Source organism: Solanum pennellii, chromosome 12, assembly GCF_001406875.1.
Source record: "Solanum pennellii chromosome 12, SPENNV200".
In the NCBI taxonomy this organism is placed as follows: domain Eukaryota; kingdom Viridiplantae; phylum Streptophyta; class Magnoliopsida; order Solanales; family Solanaceae; genus Solanum; species Solanum pennellii.
The window spans coordinates 82047994-82063931 of NC_028648.1; the positions used below are offsets into that span (position 1 = coordinate 82047994).

The 15938-nt window shown below is 37.8% G+C and overlaps 2 protein-coding genes across 2 annotated transcripts; both read right to left on the bottom strand.

The window, feature by feature from the left end:
* Positions 1-197: 197 nt before the first annotated feature.
* On the bottom strand, positions 198-8228 carry LOC107007304 (nascent polypeptide-associated complex subunit alpha, muscle-specific form-like). Its single transcript, XM_015205866.2, has 5 exons — positions 7019-8228; positions 5624-6925; positions 2243-3412; positions 587-2118; positions 198-489 (listed from the first exon to the last, which is right to left on the bottom strand). Exons 1-4 carry the CDS (start codon positions 8163-8165, stop codon positions 626-628), a joined length of 5112 nt encoding a protein of 1703 aa, XP_015061352.2. The 5' UTR covers positions 8166-8228; the 3' UTR covers positions 198-489; positions 587-625.
* A 1340-nt stretch (positions 8229-9568) lies between these two features.
* LOC107007303 (extensin-2-like) lies at positions 9569-13057 on the bottom strand. Its single transcript, XM_027913527.1, has 3 exons — positions 11827-13057; positions 10035-11503; positions 9569-9942 (listed from the first exon to the last, which is right to left on the bottom strand). The coding sequence occupies exons 1-2, from the start codon at positions 12968-12970 to the stop codon at positions 10074-10076; spliced, it is 2574 nt and encodes an 857-aa protein (XP_027769328.1). The 5' UTR covers positions 12971-13057; the 3' UTR covers positions 9569-9942; positions 10035-10073.
* Positions 13058-15938: the final 2881 nt, after the last annotated feature.

Below are 15938 nucleotides of genomic sequence, written 5' to 3' on the forward strand. Positions count from 1 at the left end.
CTTTTTCTTCATTAGTGACATTTTTTTGAGCCGAGGGTCTATAAAAAACAACCTCTCTACCTCACGAAAATCTAATTGTGAACCGGTTTTGATAGATTTACAATATAAATATTGGGGTGATGGGAGATTCTTGATAATTCTGCATTACATTGGATTAGTCAAGAAAGTGAAAACTTACTTATAAATCAACAAGAATATGAAAAAGAACAAATTTTATCTTTTATTGATTTGGTACATAAAGCACATGAAGATACACAAAACAAGTAGTTATAACTAATGGAAAAATGAATAAATTAAAGCCTTAAGATATCAAAGTGAGATACACCTTAAAGGACCACTAACAAATTATTTTCTTCCTATGAGGAATAATTAAATAAGTTGTTGATACAATGATAACAATGTGCAAGAAAGCCACAAGAGAAGAAACAAATTGCTCCATGTTGACTGCTTTATCCCAATGATGTTTGGAGCTTCTCCTCAAACTAGGATCTAAAAAATGAAAAATAAAACACAATGTTAGAGCCTTAATTGAAATATAAGAAGAATAAAAGGTTGATCTCATAGGAAAATAGAAAGAGTCACTTACATAATTGGTTATGGAGAATGGCTAAGCTCTTTTTAGAACTTAGTAGTGGGTCGGAGGTGGTGGGGAGGCGTACATGTATACTGGTGGAGGGGGTGATTTCACGGGTGGAGGAGGTGAGTTGTAGTAGTAGGGGGGAGGAGGAGATTTTACTGGTGGAGGTGGTGAGTGGTAATAGTAGGGAGGTGGAGGAGAAGGTGACGGTGGAGGTGGTGACTTGTAGTAGTAAGGTGGAGGTGGTGATGGAAATGGTGGAGGAGGAGACTTGTAATAGTAGGGTGGTGGAGGTGATGGTGATGGGGGTGGTGGAGACTTGTAGTAGTAAGGTGGTGGAGGAGATGGGGATGGGGGTGGAGGAGACTTGTAGTAATATGGTGGTGGAGGAGATGGCGATGGAGGTGGAGGAGACTTGTAGTAGTATGGTGGTGGAGGAGATGGCAATGGGGGTGGAGGAGACTTGTAGTAGTATGGTGGTGGAGGAGATGGCGATGGGGGTGGAGGAGACTTGTAGTAGTATGGTGGTGGAGGAGATGGCGATGGGGGCGGAGGAGACTTGTAGTAGTATGGTGGAGGGGGAGAAGGTGATGGTGGCGGTGGGGACTTATAATAGTAAGGTGGTGGAGGAGACGGTGATGGTGGGGGTGGGGACTTGTAGTAGTATGGTGGTGGCGGAGATGGTGATGGTGGTGGTGGAGACTTGTAGTAGTATGGTGGAGGAGGAGATGGTGATGGTGGTGGTGGTGATTTATAATAGTATATAGGTGCAGGTTTTGGTGATGGTGGTGGAGGAGACTTGTAGTAGTAAGGAGGTGGGGGAGAAGGTGATGGTGGTGGTGGTGACTTATAATAGTATACTGGAGCAGGTTTTGGTGATGGCGGTGGTGGTGATTTATAATAGTATACTGGTGCAGGTTTTGGTGATGGTGGTGGAGGAGACTTGTAGTAATAAGGAGGTGGGGGAGAAGGTGATGGCGGTGGTGGTGACTTATAATAGTATACTGGTGCAGGTTTTGGTGATGGCGGTGGTGGTGATTTATAATAGTATACTGGTGTAGGTTTTGGTGATGGTGGAGGAGGAGATTTGTAATAGTAATGTGGTGGAGACTTAGTTGGTGGTGGTGGAGATTTATAAAGGTATGTAGGTGTTGGGGGAGGTGGTGACTTGTAAACATATTTTGGTGACGGAGGAGGAGGAGATTTGTAATAGTACGGAGCAGGTGTAGGCTTGGGTTTTAGGCATTTTGCATAAGGTGTCTTAGAACCATAAGCAAATGGTTTAGCTTTGAGAACAACTTCATATTTATTCTTTGACTTCACTTTGAGGTTAGCACCCTTAATTCCCCAATGAAGATTTGTAGGAATGCTACACTTTGAATCCTTAGGAGCACTGTGGAGTTTAGCCTTGCAAGCCTTTGCTCCATATTTGCGATATTCAAATCCTTCAACTGTGATGCTAAATTTACCATTGTTCTTAGTGGTACCATAACTCACAATTTTCTTGTCACCAGCTTTGCAAGTTACCTCAACAACAGCATCTAATTCATTGAAAGAAGAAATAATAATCAATTAATACTAAAAATAAATTGAATTTACAAATACACTTCTAATGATGAATAGTAAACTGTAAAGAAATTCTTTTTTTGAAGTATATATTTGTACCTTTGAGGTGTTTCTTAGCATGAGACTTTTCTGGGTAATCCTTATCATAGCATCTAAAACAGTAAACTTTTCCAACAACCTTGACCACAAAGTGATGATGTGGAGGATAATAGTGAGTGGGTGGTGGTGGTGAAGTGTAGTAGTATGGTGAAGGAGACGACTTAGCTGGTGGTGGTGGAGAAGTGTAGTGATACGGTGGAGGAGGTGATTCCTTTGGTGGTGGAGGAGAGTTGTAGTAGTATGGTGGAGGAGGTGACTTAGCCGGTGGTGGTGGAGAAGTGTAGTGATACGGTGGAGGAGGCGATTTCTTAGGTGGTGGAGGAGAGATGTAGTAGTATGGTGGAGGAGGTGACTTAGCCGGTGGTGGTGGAGAAGTGTAGTGATATGGTGGAGGAGGTGATTTCTTTGGTGGTGGAGGAGAGTTGTAGTAGTATGGTGGAGGAGGAGACTTCTTCGGGGGTGATGGAGAACTATAGTAATATGGTGGTGGAGGTGACTTCTTGGGTGGGGGTGGGGAGTTGTAGTAGTAAGGTGGGGGTGGTGAAGACTTAGGAGGTGGTGGAGATTTATAGTAGTAGGGTGGTGGAGGTGACGGTGATGGTGGTGGAGGAGATTTGTAATAGTAAGGTGGTGGTGGAGAAGGCGAAGGAGGTGGTGGAGATTTATAGTAGTATGGTGGCGGTGGTGAAGGTGAGGGTGGTGGTGGAGATTTGTAATAATATGGTGGCGGAGGTGAAGGTGAAGGTGGCGGAGGAGATTTATAGTAATATGGTGGAGGTGGTGATGGCTCTGGGGGAGGTGGAGACTTGTATACATATGGTGGTGGTGGAGAAGGCGATGGAGGTGGTGGAGACTTATATACATATGGTGGTGGTGGAGACGGAGAAGGAGGAGGAGGTGATTTATAAACATATGGAGGCGGGGGAGAAGGTGAAGGAGGAGGTGGAGATTTGTACACGTAAGGTGGAGGCGGAGAAGGAGAAGGAGGTGGTGGTGACTTGTACTCATACGTTGGAGGTGGTGGAGAAGAGTACACATAAGGGTCAGCCGACACTACATTAGCAACAACCAACACAGCCAACGCCACTAAGATCAGCCGCAAATGACGACCCCTCATGGGGCCGCCACCATTAAACTTCATTTTTCGCCGGAAAACACCACCACCAACCCCTCAAATATGGCTACAAAAACTTGAAAAGTTAAAGAAAAAAAAGAAGAGAGAAAAACTAGTGTGTTATAGTTGAGAAGTGATGAATTTAGTTGATTGAATGTACAAAGTATTTATAGTAACATTTTATGAATAACTACTAGCTGGTATAGAGTTGTCAACAAGTGACCAATTCAATTAATCTGATTGTTAATCAATGATTAAAAAAATATTAAGAACTTAAAACAGCTAGATAAATTTTTTATTTTTTATTTTTTAAGTCCATTACTAGATCACTTTGAATTTTCCATGCAACTTCTTTAACAAGTAATAAATATAAACATATCATAAAATGGTTTAAGACAAGTGAGTGCTAATTTAAAATTATTTCCACTTCTCTTGCATTTTTGAACTTTTTGTTTTGTCTCATATAGAGTGAGATCTCACAATTATTTGTGTTTTTCTATTTACAAAAATAATTATTTATGTAGCATGTTCTTTTGCATAACATTATGGAATATCATGAGGTGGATGAGATATTTCTTTAAATTAACGAGCTCTTGAGTTTGAATCTAAAAAATGGAGAAATTGATGGTAGGAATCAAAAATTTGAATTAGTTGAGTCGATAAATTTTAACACAGATAATTATAATAAAAAAGACCAGATGTATACCCCCTGAAATTAAATTAAGAATTACCTAATCATATTTATTTTGTTTATTACAATTTTCTGAATTTTTAAGTGTATATAACATTAAATTAATAATACAAGAAAACATTTCTGTCATTTTTGTTTAATTACAGGGAATATTGGATATTAGTCCTGACATTACACTAATTTAAAATTACAAGCCGACATAAGTTCACTTATTTCCTTAGTTGACTTTATTTATTTTTTTTATTATTTCTTAATGAGGATTAGTATATGTTTGTTCCCTCAATTACTAATGAATTTTGATTTTGATTTTTATAATATTNATTATTTCCCTAGTTGACTTTATTTTTTATTATTATTATTTCTTAACGAGGATTAGTATATGTTTGTTCCCTCAATTACTAATGAATTTTGATTTTGATTTTTATAATATTAGACGAAATATATTCAACTTATAAATTATTTTCAGAATTATATTATCTTGAGATTATATGGATTAACAATATAGTTTTATAAAAATAACATATATATTTTGTAACTATATTATTTTTTTTCCTTATATTTTCATTGTAATAATATTTGAAAATGCATGTGAATTTTTCAATGATGAAATTAACTACATGTGGATGCAATACTTAATAATTTTTTTTGCAGCTTTTTATTGGTCCAATATGTTGAGCAAAAAAAGGATCATCAAAAGCATAGAACAAACTATACATGGATTTTTATCCTTTTAGGGCGCATTATGATGTAAAATTTTATATGTTTTATTTTAAATTTTTTGATATTTGGTTGTAAGAAAATATTTTGGCATTATACATAAATAAATATGATTTATAATTTGATTTTGACCGATATCTATGTCCTTTAAATTTGGATGTATATAAATAGTTATTCAAACTTGTACAAAATTGAACAAGCAGATACATACCTCTTACATGACGTCTTATGTGGACAATTTGCATCCTACATGTGCTATCCTACGTGTAATATGTCACATAAGACGTGTGCGTCTAATTATTCAACTTTATACAAGTTTTTAAGTGTCTACTTGTGCGCACTCAAAGTTTGAGTACGTAAATACCTATTAAAGTCAAGTTAAAAAACACATTTATATTGTTATGCCGAATATTTTTTTCTGCAATATTCCTTTTTTCACTTTAGGTGAAAGTCATTTTCCTTTATAATTATAACGATTTCGAATTTTGAATCGAAATTTTATTCAGTACTTAGTTATTATTGATGAATTTTGCGTGTGAGAAATAATCATGGTTATGATCTTCTTATTGATTCGTGCACAAACTAAAAAAATACAATTTAATTAGTAGGAATGAATAAAAATGAGGATATCCTCAATACAAACAATAAATTACAAATAATTAAACACTATGAAGCATTGTTCCATTGACGCTTATTTTGTGCTTCAAACTAAAACCTGAAAAGAAACAACCAAAACGAAAATTAGAGCCATAATTTAAAGAAAAGAATTAGACAAAATTAATCTATGAAAAAAAATCACAATTCAAATGTCAACTCACTTGATTGATTGTGGAGAATGATTGAACTCTTGAAGTTTCTTAGTAGTGGATGGGAGGTGGTGGTGAAGCGTAAATGTATACTGGTGGAGGAGGTGATTTCACGGGTGGAGGGGGAGAGTGGTAGTAGTACGGAGGTGGTGGAGAAGGTGACGGTGGAGGAGGGGACTTGTAGTAGTAGGGTGGCGGTGGTGAGGGGGATGGTGGTGGAGGAGACTTGTAGTAGTAGGGTGGTGGAGGAGATGGTGATGGAGGTGGTGGTGATTTGTAGTAGTATGGTGGAGGGGGAGATGGTGATGGTGGTGGAGGAGACTTGTAGTAGTAGGGTGGTGGAGGAGATGGTGATGGAGGTGGTGGTGATTTGTAGTAGTATGGTGGAGGGGGAGAAGGTGACGGTGGTGGAGGAGACTTGTAGTAATAGGGTGGTGGAGGTGATGGTGATGGTGGTGGTGGAGACTTGTAATAATAAGGTGGTGGAGGAGATGGTGACGGTGGTGGTGGTGACTTGTAGTAGTAGGGTGGTGGGGGAGATGGTGACGGTGGTGGTGGTGACTTATAATAGTATGGTGGAGGAGGAGAAGGTGATGGGGGAGGAGGGGACTTGTAGTAGTATGGTGGAGGAGGAGATGGCGATGGTGGTGGTGGGGACTTATAGTAGTATGGCGGAGGAGGTGAAGGAGATGGTGGTGGTGGAGACTTGTAGTAGTAAGGTGGGGGTGGTGATGGTGATGGGGGTGGGGGTGATTTATAATAGTATACGGGTGCGGGTTTTGGTGATGGTGGAGGTGGAGACTTGTAGTAATAAGGAGGTGGTGGAGACTTAGTTGGTGGTGGTGGAGATTTGTAATAGTAAGGAGGTGGAGGCGATGGTGATGGAGGTGGTGGTGATTTATAATAGTATATAGGTGAAGGTTTTGGTGATGGTGGTGGTGGAGACTTGTAAACGTATGCCGGAGTTGGAGGAGGTGGTGACTTATAAACATAAGTTGGTGATGGCGGTGGAGGTGATTTATAATAATACGGAGCAGGTGTAGGCTTGGGCTTTTGGCATTTCGCGTAGGGTGTCTTAGAGCCATAAGCAAATGGTTTAGCATAGAGAACAACTTCATATTTATTCTTTGACTTCACTTTGAGGTTAGCACCCTTAATTCCCCAATGAAGATTTGTAGGAATGCTACACTTTGAATCCTTAGGAGCATTGTGGAGTTTAGCCTTGCAAGCCTTTGCTCCATATTTGCGATATTCAAATCCTTCAACAGTGATGCTAAATTTACCATTGATCTTAGTGGTACCATAACTCACAATTTCCTTGTCACCAGCCTTGCAAGTCACTTCAACAATAGCACCTAATCCATGTATAAAAAAGAAATAATACATTAGTTAAAATGAAAATAATTGAGTTGTTAATAGATTATCGATTATTTTAGAGCTTTAAGTACCTTTTAGGTGTTTCTTGCCATGAGACATTTCTGGATGCTTCCAATCATAACATCTAAAACAATAGACTTTTCCAACAACTTTGACCACGAATTGATGATGCGGAGGATAGTAATGAGTTGGTGGTGGCGGTGAAGTGTAGTAGTATGGCGGAGGAGAAGACGTCTTTGGTGGTGGTGGTGGAGACTTATAGTAATATGGAGTCGGAGGTGACTTAACTGGTGGTGGTGGAGAACTATAATAATATGGTGGAGGAGGTGATTTCTTTGGTGGCAGCGGCGAGGAGTAGTAGTACGGAGGAGGTGGTGACTTAACCGGTGGTGGTGGAGAAGTGTAGTGATACGGTGGAGGAGGTGATTTCTTTGGTGGTGGTGGTGAAGAATAGTAGTATGGTGGAGGGGGAGACTTCACTGGTGGTGGAGGAGAACTGTAATAGTACGGGGGAGGAGGTGATTTAGCCGGTGGTGGTGGGGACTTGTAATAGTATGGTGGGGGTGGTGATGGTGAAGGTGGTGGAGGAGACTTGTAGTAGTATGGTGGTGGTGGTGATGGAGATGGAGGAGGTGGCGACTTGTAGTAATAAGGTGGTGGAGGAGAAGGTGAAGGAGGTGGTGGAGATTTGTAATAGTATGGTGGAGGAGGTGAAGGAGAAGGTGGCGGGGGTGACTTATAATAATATGGTGGAGGTGGTGATGGTGAAGGTGGTGGTGGAGACTTGTAGTAATATGGAGGTGGTGGTGAAGGTGATGGTGGAGGAGGAGATTTATAGTAATATGGTGGTGGTGGAGACGGCGATGGAGGTGGTGGAGACTTATACACATAGGGTGGAGGTGGAGACGGTGAGGGAGGTGGTGGGGACTTATACACATATGGTGGAGGTGGAGATGGAGAAGGAGGAGGAGGTGACTTATAAACATATGGAGGCTGGGGAGAAGGTGATGGAGGAGGTGGAGATTTGTATACATACGGTGGTGGTGGAGAAGGAGAAGGAGGCGGTGGTGATTTGTACTCATACACCGGAGGTGGTGGAGAAGAGTATACATAAGGATCTGCCGACACTACATTAGCAACAACCAATATAACCAACGCCGTCAATATTCTTGGCAAATATTGACGACCCTTTGTAGGGCCACCACCTTGAAGCCTCATTTCGTCAGAAAATTACACCACCTAACCCCAAATGTGGCTAGTTAGAGGAAGAAAAAAAAAAGATATAACCTATAGTTTTTTAGTTGAGAACTGATGCCTTTTGGGGATTCATTATCCTATATATTTATAGCAACACTTCATAAGAAGTAGCCTTTGGTTTAGAGCTGTCTAAAGGACTAATTCAATTGTTCTAATTTATAATCATTGACTTAAATTATACTAAAATCCATTTATTGATCACTTTGAATATTTCCACAATATCTATACAACAAGTTGTAGTAACAATTACCTGCTACAAAGAGACACACATGCCATAAAATGTTGTATTGGAAAATGATTGCTAACTTTTAATATTTCCACTTTCTTTCCATTAAATATATAATTTGCTTTTCCTTCACATGTTGCCTCAATGAACACTGAGATCTCATAATAATGGTCCTTTTTGTTTAATTAGCTGTTGTGGTTGACTTTGAAGACGAATCTAAGATTTTAATTTTACGAGAACATGCTATTTTTAGAACAACAACCTCAAAATATTAGTAAGTTTATATATGTTTTGAACGTATTTATTTTAACGAATTTACATAGTTTGAGCCATAACTGTAAATGCTAATTAGTCATATATCAACATGACTAAAATTTAAACGTATCAATAATCGAAGGACCAAAAGTGTTAATCTATGATTCTATTATTTTATTTAATTGAAGAAGACCTCAATAGCCAGTTAATACAGTGTCATAAACACCTCTTTAATTAGGTAAGAGAATGATTGTTTGAAAGTCCAAGGTTTAGGTAATTACGTGGTTTAGTTGATAAATAATGAAGAAAATATATGGAACCACCATGTGATTTTCATAATTTGATACCTTTGTCAAATCCAAATTGAATTAGTAAAATTGATTTTGACCTTTTATGGACTATTCGTTATCCGTTAAACTTTTGATTTAATATTACATTTGTCGTATCACTTATTACCCTAGACCCTAATCGAAGCTCCACACCTTGAAGTATTTTTAAATCAATCTCCAAAAAATTGAAGCGTTAAAATTTAGGTCCGTTTAAAGCATTTGGACCTAATATGGTCAAACTACACATATATAGCCGATTTCAAGACCTAATATCTTTTAAACGCTTTATATCAAGTTTATGTGAGTCGTCTGAATTTTCAAATATATATGTTTTAAGTTTGACTTGGTAAAACTTAACTTCAAACTATATGTAAGGGAGCAAATTTAAAATTTATTTTTTTATCGATTGGCCCTTTGGACAAATATTTATGCATGAAGTTCAAAAATATATGATTGAACTTCATGTATATGTGCAAAGTTTTTTTAATAAATTGCGCCTTAAATTACATTGTATATATAAGGTGGCTCGTTTGTTGGAAAAAAGAAACAGTGAATATAATAAAATTAATCTTTCTTATTCATGATTTGTACACGAAGTACAAAGTACAAAACAACATACAATTATAACTAATAGGAAATGAATTGATAAAGGAATAGAAAACATCAAAGCTCATATACATTCAAGAACCAATTATAATTGATAACTTATTGTAAGAAATAATTAAGTTATTTCTCCATGAAGTGGCAGTGAGAACAATGAGCAAGAAGGCCAGAGGAGAAGTTGAAGCAAACTGGTCCATGTCATGAAGTATCAATCTTCCAATTGTAAAATAGAAGATCTCATTCAATAAATTAATTGATTTGTACCATTGAAGTTTGATTCTTTCTCTTAAGTAACCATCCTTTATTTTGTGCTTCAAATTGAAATCTGGATAGAGACAACCAAATAAAAGATTAGAGACATAATTCATAAGAAAAGAGTCATACATATGTAAATTTACAATTCAAATAGCTACTTACTTGATTGATTTGGGAGAATGGTTGAGCTTTCGGAAATACTTAGTAGTGAGTTGGAGGTGGTGGAGAAGCATAAATGTATACTGGTGGAGGAGGTGATTTCACTGGTGGAGGAGGTGAGTTGTAGTAATAGGGTGGAGGAGGAGACTTTACCGGTGGAGGTGGAGAGTGGTAGTAGTAGGGTGGGGGAGGTGATGGGGATGGTGGTGGAGGAGACTTGTAGTAGTAGGGTGGTGGAGGAGATGGGGAAGGTGGTGGCGGTGACTTGTAGTAGTAAGGTGGTGGAGGTGATGGCGATGGTGGTGGTGGAGACTTGTAATAGTATGGTGGTGGAGGAGATGGCGATGGTGGTGGTGGAGACTTGTAGTAGTATGGTGGTGGAGGAGATGGCGATGGTGGCGGTGGAGACTTGTAGTAGTAGGGTGGTGGGGGAGATGGCGAAGGTGGTGGTGGTGACTTGTAGTAATATGGTGGAGGTGGTGATGGAGATGGTGGAGGAGGGGACTTGTAGTAGTAGGGCGGTGGAGGTGATGGTGATGGTGGTGGTGGAGATTTGTAATAGTATGGTGGAGGGGGAGATGGTGATGGAGGAGGAGGAGACTTGTAGTAGTAAGGTGGTGGAGGTGATGGTGATGGTGGTGGTGGAGACTTATAGTAGTAGGTAGGTTGGGGAGAAGGTGATGGTGGTGGTGGTGATTTATAATAGTATACTGGTGCAGGTTTTGGTGATGGTGGTGGAGGAGACTTGTAGTAGTAAGGAGGTGGCGGAGAAGGTGATGGTGGTGGCGGTGACTTATAATAGTACACTGGTGCAGGTTTTGGCGATGGTGGAGGTGGAGATTTGTAATAGTATACCGGTGCAGGTTTAGGTGATGGTGGAGGTGGAGATTTATAATAGTACACGGGTGCAGGTTTTGGTGATGGTGGTGGTGGTGACTTATAATAGTACACAGGTGCCGGTTTTGGTGATGGTGGTGGTGGTGACTTATAATAGTACACAGGTGCGGGTTTTGGTGATGGTGGTGGTGGAGATTTGTAATAGTAAGCAGGTGGTGGTGGAGACTTATACACGTATGTCGGGGTTGGGGGAGGTGGTGACTTATAGACATAAGTCGGTGATGGAGGTGGAGGAGATTTATAGTAGTATGGAGCAGGTGTAGGCTTGGGCTTTTTGCATTCGGCATAAGGTGTCTTAGAGCCATAAGCGAATGGTTTTGCATAAAGAACAACTTCATATTTATTCGTTGACTTCACTTTGAGGTTAGCACCCTTTATTCCCCAATGAAGGTTTGTAGGAATGCTACACTTTGAACCCTTAGGAGCATAGTGGAGTTTAGCCTTGCAAGCCTTTGCTCCATATTTGCGGTATTCAAATCCTTTAACCGTGATGCTAAATTTGCCATTGTTCTTAGTGGTACCATAACTCACAATTTTCTTGTCAGCAGCCTTGCAAGTTACTTCAACAACAGCCCCTAAAACCATGTGAAAATAGAAATAATACATTATGACAGTTAATAGATCTGCTAACATATGATCATTTGCAGAACTATGCCCTATATTCATCGTATGAAATTGTAATAACTTGTTTTTCTCATTATAAATACTACTTTCTTGCAATTGTCAAAATATTGCTTATAGTTGTTGCCTTATAAATTGTCTTGACGTTTTAAAATCTTATGAACTATGATAAAGGCATATAGTACAAAGCAACAAAAAGGAGAATATATAGTTGGATAATTTATCTTATGAAAAAGAGAAAATAAAGAAAGCATGCATGATATAAAGACTATGATACCTTTCAGGTGTTTCTTGCCGTGAGACATTTTCGGGTGCTTCCAATCATAACATCTAAAGCAATAGACTTTTCCGACAACTTTGACCACGAATTGATGATGTGGAGGATAGTAATGAGTTGGTGGTGGTGGAGACTTGTAGTAGTATGGAGTTGGAGGTGACTTAACAGGTGGTGGTGGAGAAGTGTAGTGATATGGTGGAGGAGGTGATTTTTTGGGTGGTGGTGGAGAGTTGTAGTAGTATGGAGGAGGTGGTGACTTAACAGGTGGTGGTGGAGAAGTGTAGTGATATGGTGGAGGAGGTGATTTCTTGGGTGGTGGTGGAGAGGAGTAGTAGTATGGAGGAGGTGGTGATTTAACAGGTGGTGGTGGGGAAGTGTAGTGATATGGTGGAGGAGGTGATTTCTTTGGTGGTGGTGGTGAGGAGTAGTAATATGGTGGAGGGGGAGACTTCACTGGTGGTGGTGGAGACTTGTAATAGTATGGTGGAGGTGGTGATGGGGATGGTGGAGGAGGAGACTTGTAGTAATAAGGTGGTGGAGTTGAAGGTGATGGAGGAGGTGGAGACTTGTAGTAATATGGCGGGGGTGGTGATGGTGAGGGAGGAGGTGGAGATTTGTAATAGTATGGTGGTGGAGGTGATGGTGAAGGTGGAGGTGGAGACTTGTAGTAATACGGAGGTGGTGGTGAAGGTGATGGTGGAGGAGGAGATTTGTAATAATATGGTGGAGGTGGAGATGGCGATGGAGGTGGAGGAGACTTATACACATAGGGTGGAGGTGGAGACGGTGAGGGAGGTGGTGGTGACTTATACACATATGGTGGTGGTGGAGATGGTGATGGCGGGGGTGGAGACGTATACACATATGGTGGAGGTGGAGATGGAGAAGGAGGAGGAGGTGACTTATAGACATATGGAGGCGGGGGAGAAGGTGAAGGAGGAGGTGGAGATTTGTACACATATGGCGGTGGTGGAGAAGGAGAAGGAGGCGGTGGTGACTTGTACTCATACGTTGGAGGTGGTGGAGAAGAGTACACATAAGGGTCAGCCGACACTACATTAGCAACAACCAATATAACCAACGCTGTTAAGATTTGTGGCAAATATTGACGACCCTTGGCAGGGCCGCCACCTTGAAGCCTCATTTCGTCAGAAAATTACACCACCTAACCACCCAAATGTGGCTAGTTAGAGTAAGAAGAAAGGATATAACCTATAGTTTTTCAGTTGAGAAGTGATGCTTTTGTGGGATTCATTTGCCTATGTATTTATAGTAAAACACCTTTAGAGGTAGCTCTGTCTAAAGGACCAATACAAATGTAAAAAAAAAGTATATAAAACATATTCTAATTTTACTTATAAAAACTCCACTTTTTGATCACTTTTGAATATTTCCATTGAATTATTTTCACTTCACATGCCACAAAATGTTGCCAAGGGAAAATGATTGCTAATTTTCAATATTTCCACTCTCTTACCATTTTGGTTTTCATGTGTTTGAAAAAAAATGTATTCTTATTTCTTTAATTCATTAGTGGTAAATAAACATAAACCAAAGGTTGTGGTAGAATAGTAATTGTAATATTCCTTCGTCCTTAATCAGATGTCTCGAGTTCGAGTTCAAGTTCTGAATTTAAATACAGAAAGTATTTTACGCGTCAAAATGAAATTTTACAATGTGAATTCAGATAAATCGGACTCAAAATTGAACAGCAGACACGAAATGAAAAAGAACCTTCCTATGATGGATGCATGGCTTCANAAATTTAAATACAGAAAGTATTTTACGCGTCAAAATGAAATTTTACAATGTGAATTCAGATAAATCGAACTCAAAATTGAACAGCAGACACGAAATGAAAAAGAACCTTCCTATGATGGATGCATGGCTTCAAGTATGTGGATTTTACTTGTTGCCAACTATAAATGTTGATTTCTTTGATATTGAAATGTTTCAACTACTCCATTATATTTTATGATATACTTAATAATTAAGTTTGACTATTTATTTAATTTTGAAATCTTTTTATTAATTAATTTCAGAACCATTTGTTCATGAACTAAGTTATTAAAAATCAATTTCTGTCGTTTTCAATTAATACTAATTATTAATACCTAATAAGTTTATTAAAAGAGTGTTTAATTTTTTGAGACTTGGAAAAAAGTACTAATCCGTACTTTAGGTACTCCATATTTTCTTTTTTAAGTTAAGACATTAAATTATATGTAGAGTAAAAAATAACTATATATAATTAGGTAATTATAGGAAAATTTGTTTGCTCAACACAGATTGGTAATATTTTGTAGAAAATATTGTAAGAATATATAGTTCATAATTTTACAATAAAGCTTATAGTATGTTTCATCTTACTTAAACATCGTGATAAGAGTTGAATGTTTTATACTGCGGGTATAAAAATATTACACGATTCTTTTCATCTGTCAAATTTTGATGGATAGAAAGTATTTAGTACATTTAATGAGGAAAATAAATAAATATCCGTAAAATTAGATGAGATTTATATAAATTAATCCGAACTCTGTAACTATAAGAAAATTTGCTCTGTAATATAAATAAATTCGATTGTCACTATATATATTTCAAATAAAACATAAAATTCATTTATTTAATTATCAGTTGACTTTGCTCCCATACTGGTATGTCTATTCTTTTTATTTTAAAAAAGTTTAATATATAAATAAACCATGAAAGAATATTAGACGTGGATTGATCAACTTTTTGGACACAACATTTTTTTAAAAAAATTCAAAGAAAAACTATATTAAAGAATTATAATGAAAATTATAGACCTTAACGTTGATGATTAATGTATAATAAGATTTTAGGTCAAATTCTTTTTTGCAAATTAATTATTTAATTATTTTGGCTTTTGTGATCCCATTGTTCGTCCACTAATGAAGATTTAAAAAATTCTACGAGCACATTCGTAATGAGTTGAGGAAGTGTTATTTATAGTTTCATTATTTTTAAGGGTATATTTTTATATTTACAATATAATTTTTAGGAATTACGTGATTTACTTGATTTTTCGCATGTATAGCGAAAATAGTGGGATTATACAATCCTTCACCAACACATCATAGAGGTCATCATGAGTTTTTTCAAGAAAAAAATTGAGTACTTCAAGGCGTCAGAATCATGAGCTAATAAACACGAAACTTTAAGAAAGTCGCATAATTCCTAAAAGTTGGCTCGTAAATGCGAAAATGTCTTTAAAATGGTGAGACTACGCAATGGTTCTCCAACTCATTACAGATGCTCATAAAGTTTTTTCAGAAAAAATATTGGGTGCTCCAAGACGCCAGATTCATGGGCTAATAGACACAAAAAAAAAACCCAAGAAAATCGTGTAATTCCTAAAAGTTGGCTCGTAAATGCAAAAATATGGTGGGATTATTCGTTATATTTCTCCAACTCATTAGAGATATCCTCATAAAGTTTTTTATGAAAAACTTTTAGGGTGCTCCAAGGCGCCAGATCGATGGACTATTATTAACACACGAAAAAATAAGAAAGTAATATAATTTCTAGAAGTTAGCTCGTAAATACGAGAATTTACGTTAAAAAATGATGGAACTATTCGCAATGTTTCTCCAACTTATTACAGAGGTCCTCATAAATTCTTTTGGATGCTCCAAGGTGTTAGATCAATGGGCTATAATACACACAAATAATCAAGAAAGTCGCATACTTCCTAAAAGTTGACTCGTAAAATACGAAAATATGCCTTATAAATGGTAAGACTATACGCAATGTTTCTCCAACTCATTACATTTTGGGAGTCCATTTGGGTATGTAGGGTTAATTTATAGAAATTAGACGACTTTCTCAATTTTTCTTGTGTATCAACTCATGCTTATTTTGATGATATAGTTTTTAGACGATTTCTTTGTGAAACATTTATAGAACCCAACACATATTGCATTGCAAAAGAGAAAAGAAGTCAAATGGGGTTTCGATATTATTTTAACCTTGTTCATACAATATAATTTTACGACGGAGGAAGTCCAACTAAGCCATCCACCAAAATAGATTTTTTTTAAAACTCATCTAATCTCACAAACAATTATTCTCTTATTTAAGAGTAGAAT

Bases quoted from the DNA above. Each gene is read 5' to 3' on its own strand.
- LOC107007304 (XM_015205866.2), bottom strand. From the start codon at position 8,165: ATGAGGCTTCAAGGTGGTGGCCCTACAAAGGGTCGTCAATATTTGCCA. The intron at 3,413-5,623 runs AAGAAACTTCAA...GCCATATTTGAG, and splicing joins ACCACCTCCCATCCACTACT to GGGTTGGTGGTGGTGTTTTC. The intron at 2,119-2,242 runs GTACAAATATAT...TCAATGAATTAG, and splicing joins TGCTAAGAAACACCTCAAAG to ATGCTGTTGTTGAGGTAACT.
- LOC107007303 (XM_027913527.1), bottom strand. From the start codon at position 12,970: ATGAGGCTTCAAGGTGGCGGCCCTGCCAAGGGTCGTCAATATTTGCCA. The intron at 11,504-11,826 runs GTATCATAGTCT...ACATGGTTTTAG, and splicing joins CGGCAAGAAACACCTGAAAG to GGGCTGTTGTTGAAGTAACT.